This window comes from Nestor notabilis, unplaced genomic scaffold (assembly GCF_000696875.1).
Source record: "Nestor notabilis isolate BGI_N333 unplaced genomic scaffold, ASM69687v1 scaffold10412, whole genome shotgun sequence".
NCBI lineage: Eukaryota > Metazoa > Chordata > Aves > Psittaciformes > Psittacidae > Nestor > Nestor notabilis.
The window spans coordinates 33,003-33,323 of NW_009917910.1; the positions used below are offsets into that span (position 1 = coordinate 33,003).

The window sequence follows — 321 nt, forward strand, 5'->3', positions numbered from 1 at the left end:
CGTCCACAAACATGGCCTTCCCCCCGAGCCAGAGCACTAGGAACAGCTGGCCAGGGACCGAGGAACGGGGCCACCAAAGCAAAAACGCAGGGAGGGAGAAATCACGGAAACCCCGCGCTGTCAGTCTGCCAGGAAAAAATATTAAACCTCTAAAAATAAAGCAGCGGGGAAGGGAGGGCCGGGGGAGCCGCCCCGAGCAGGGACTTACGTGGCCTGGACGGTGCCGGGCCGCAGAGTCACCTCGATCTTGTACTTGGCTCCGGTCAGCAGCTTGATGGTGCGGTTCTGGCCGAAGCGCTGCCCGTCCACCTTGAAATACAC

At 60.4% G+C, this 321-nt stretch overlaps 1 protein-coding gene across 1 annotated transcript in view; it reads right to left on the bottom strand.

The window, feature by feature from the left end:
* The window catches only part of CNRIP1 (cannabinoid receptor interacting protein 1), a gene marked incomplete at its 5' end in the record, with an annotated part of 5,551 nt that extends 5,236 nt beyond the window's left edge, over nt 1-315 (bottom strand). Inside the window, one exon of the mRNA XM_010009455.1 lies at nt 209-315. Within this exon, the coding sequence (XP_010007757.1) occupies nt 209-315 (107 nt within the window). The remainder of the gene's footprint in view (nt 1-208) is intronic.
* Between the last annotated feature and the right edge of the window lie 6 nt (nt 316-321).